The following is a 2,270-nucleotide window of genomic DNA, read 5'->3' on the forward strand; positions in this document are numbered from 1 at the left end:
AGTGGATAAAGCGTCAGCCTGTGGACTCAAGGGTTCCAGGTTCGATTCTGGTCAAGGGCATGTACCTGGGTTGTGGGCACATCCCCAGTAGGAGGTGTGCAGGAGGCAGCTGATTGATGGTTCTCTCTCATCGATGTTTCTAACTCTCTATCCCTCTCCCTTCCTCTGTAAAAAATCAATAAAATATTTTTAAAAATTAATATCCTAAGACTTTCTTAGTTTTAATTTCTAATATGGACTATTAATTGATATAACCAATATAAACAAAAGGTCTGTGGTCTTCAATTTTTATGAAGGAAAAACAGTTCTGTAACCAAAATTTTTGAGAATTATTGGCCTAAGGTAAAATAGAATCTAAGCCAGCAGCCATTGTGACATCAGCATCAGGTCAATAATCACCATATGAAAGAATCCATCAGTTGACCATTATTCACAAGCACTGCCCTGAAAGAAGCTAACCAACTAAGAGTACCTACTATTGCCCTTCGTGTTCTCCATAGGGCATTCCACAATGTTATCAGGAAAGACATTCAACAAATAGTAAGAGAAAGACCATTTAATTCTAACATTGCTTCTTTCTTCAATTCTCATCAGGTCTCCCAACATCTTGGCTCATGAAAGATGTACAAACATCAAACCAAAAGAGTAAAAGCTGCTGCTGGGAAGATGTGGCCTTCAAATCTCTCCAAGATCAGACAATCTCTTAAAAATGTTTACCATAAATTTAATAACCAGCACCCAAATTCAACTAGAAATCCAACTATAACTTCCTATGGTTGTGATCAAGATGACAGCACTGATGAAGAAATGAGTGTTATAGGAATGCTCCAAGATATTAAAACTGCCCAAATTGACCTCCTCGAGAAAATGACTGACATTGTCAGTGCAGTATCAAAATTCCAGGGAAAGATTGACTTTTATCAGAAGCAGATGGAGGTACTAGAAACCAGAACGAATGTTAATGAAGACAAGCAATACACAATAACTAAAGATATCTTCTCAATGAAAGAAAACATTGATGCTTTAAAGAAGAAGGTAACAGAACTGGAAAACCAGAATTCTTCTTCCAGCATACATTGTTCAGAAGTTCTGGAAGGAGAAAAAGGTAAAGAGGTCATGGAATTACTTCACAAACTCATACAAGCACAAACTTTGAAGAACACATTGGCTTCTACAGACTCTGAAATCTCTTCAGCAAAACCAGAGAAATTGCCTACTTATTCTGATCCCACTGAGGAAAAAACAATTTCTCCAAAAATTAAAATTCTGATGCAAAGTAACCATCAAAATGCATTAAGAAGCTTTAAAAAGGCAAACTCAAACATTTATATTTACCCAGATATTAGTACATGGATCAAGCTAACTTTTGTCCATGGAGGAAAGTGGAGATTTTTTCTCAGTGCTACCAAGTTAGAAGAGTTCATCCAGTGGCTTCTTTCTAGGCCAACCATCCCTCCTGAAGAACCACAGTACATAACCCAGAGATACTGTCCACTCACTGGGCCTATTGTGAGCTTGACCACAATCTGTCTCTCTGTTTTCAACTACATTTACTGTCTTTTTGGTTTTTTAAAGGAGGAAATAACTCGACTATAGAGTTATATTCTGCTTTGCTTGGCCCAAAATAAATGTAACCTCGTGGCTCTAAGCACTCACACATCTTTGTGGTTGCTGTGAACTCCTTGCCCACATTTCTATATGTCTACAGTAAGTTAAAGCATATCATCCCATTGGACAACTGTGGCGCCTTTTCTGTCAATGTTCTTGTTTTCTCATAGGCAAAATTCATGAGGCTCATCCAGTGCCCATTTCTTAGATAATGAAGCAAGAATAAAGAGGTCACCACCTAACTTAATGAACTCTACCAATATAGTCTGATGCTGTTAAATTACAAATATTCATGTTAAATATACTACTTTAAGTTACTCCCAGTTAATAATTTGGGGTGGGGCTTTCTTTGGCAATAACCTAAGAACAACCTAGTTTCAAGTGAGAAAAAAAGGTACTAAGGCAGGTATAAAGGAAATTAAGGGAGAAATAGTATGAAAAGACACAATATTGTCTAGTACCAGTCTGGTGGCAATTATATACTACAACATTTTTTATTTACAAATGCATTTTACTTACTCCTTCTTTACAAATTTACAGATTAAATGTGTACACAAATAATTTTTAAATATGTCAATATGTGATAGGTGCAGCATGGAACGTTCTATCATATACCTACTTAAGGCAAGACTATATATTCAATGGGTTTGTTTAAACCCATT

At 36.4% G+C, this 2,270-nt stretch overlaps 1 protein-coding gene across 1 annotated transcript; it reads left to right on the forward strand.

Annotated features, from left to right (window-relative positions):
* Positions 1 to 621: 621 nt before the first annotated feature.
* On the forward strand, positions 622 to 1,596 carry CCDC54 (coiled-coil domain containing 54). The gene has a single exon (XM_070403527.1). The coding sequence runs from the start codon at positions 622 to 624 to the stop codon at positions 1,594 to 1,596; it is 975 nt and encodes a 324-aa protein (XP_070259628.1).
* The last annotated feature ends 674 nt before the right edge of the window (positions 1,597 to 2,270 follow it).

This window comes from Myotis yumanensis, unplaced genomic scaffold (genome assembly GCF_028538775.1).
Source record: "Myotis yumanensis isolate MYYU_CA2020_CCGP unplaced genomic scaffold, mMyoYum1.0.hap1 SCAF_2, whole genome shotgun sequence".
Classification (NCBI taxonomy): Eukaryota; Metazoa; Chordata; class Mammalia; order Chiroptera; family Vespertilionidae; genus Myotis; species Myotis yumanensis.

Excerpts from the sequence above, each read along its gene's own strand:
- CCDC54 (XM_070403527.1), top strand. The coding sequence starts at position 622 with ATGTACAAACATCAAACCAAAAGAGTAAAAGCTGCTGCTGGGAAGATG.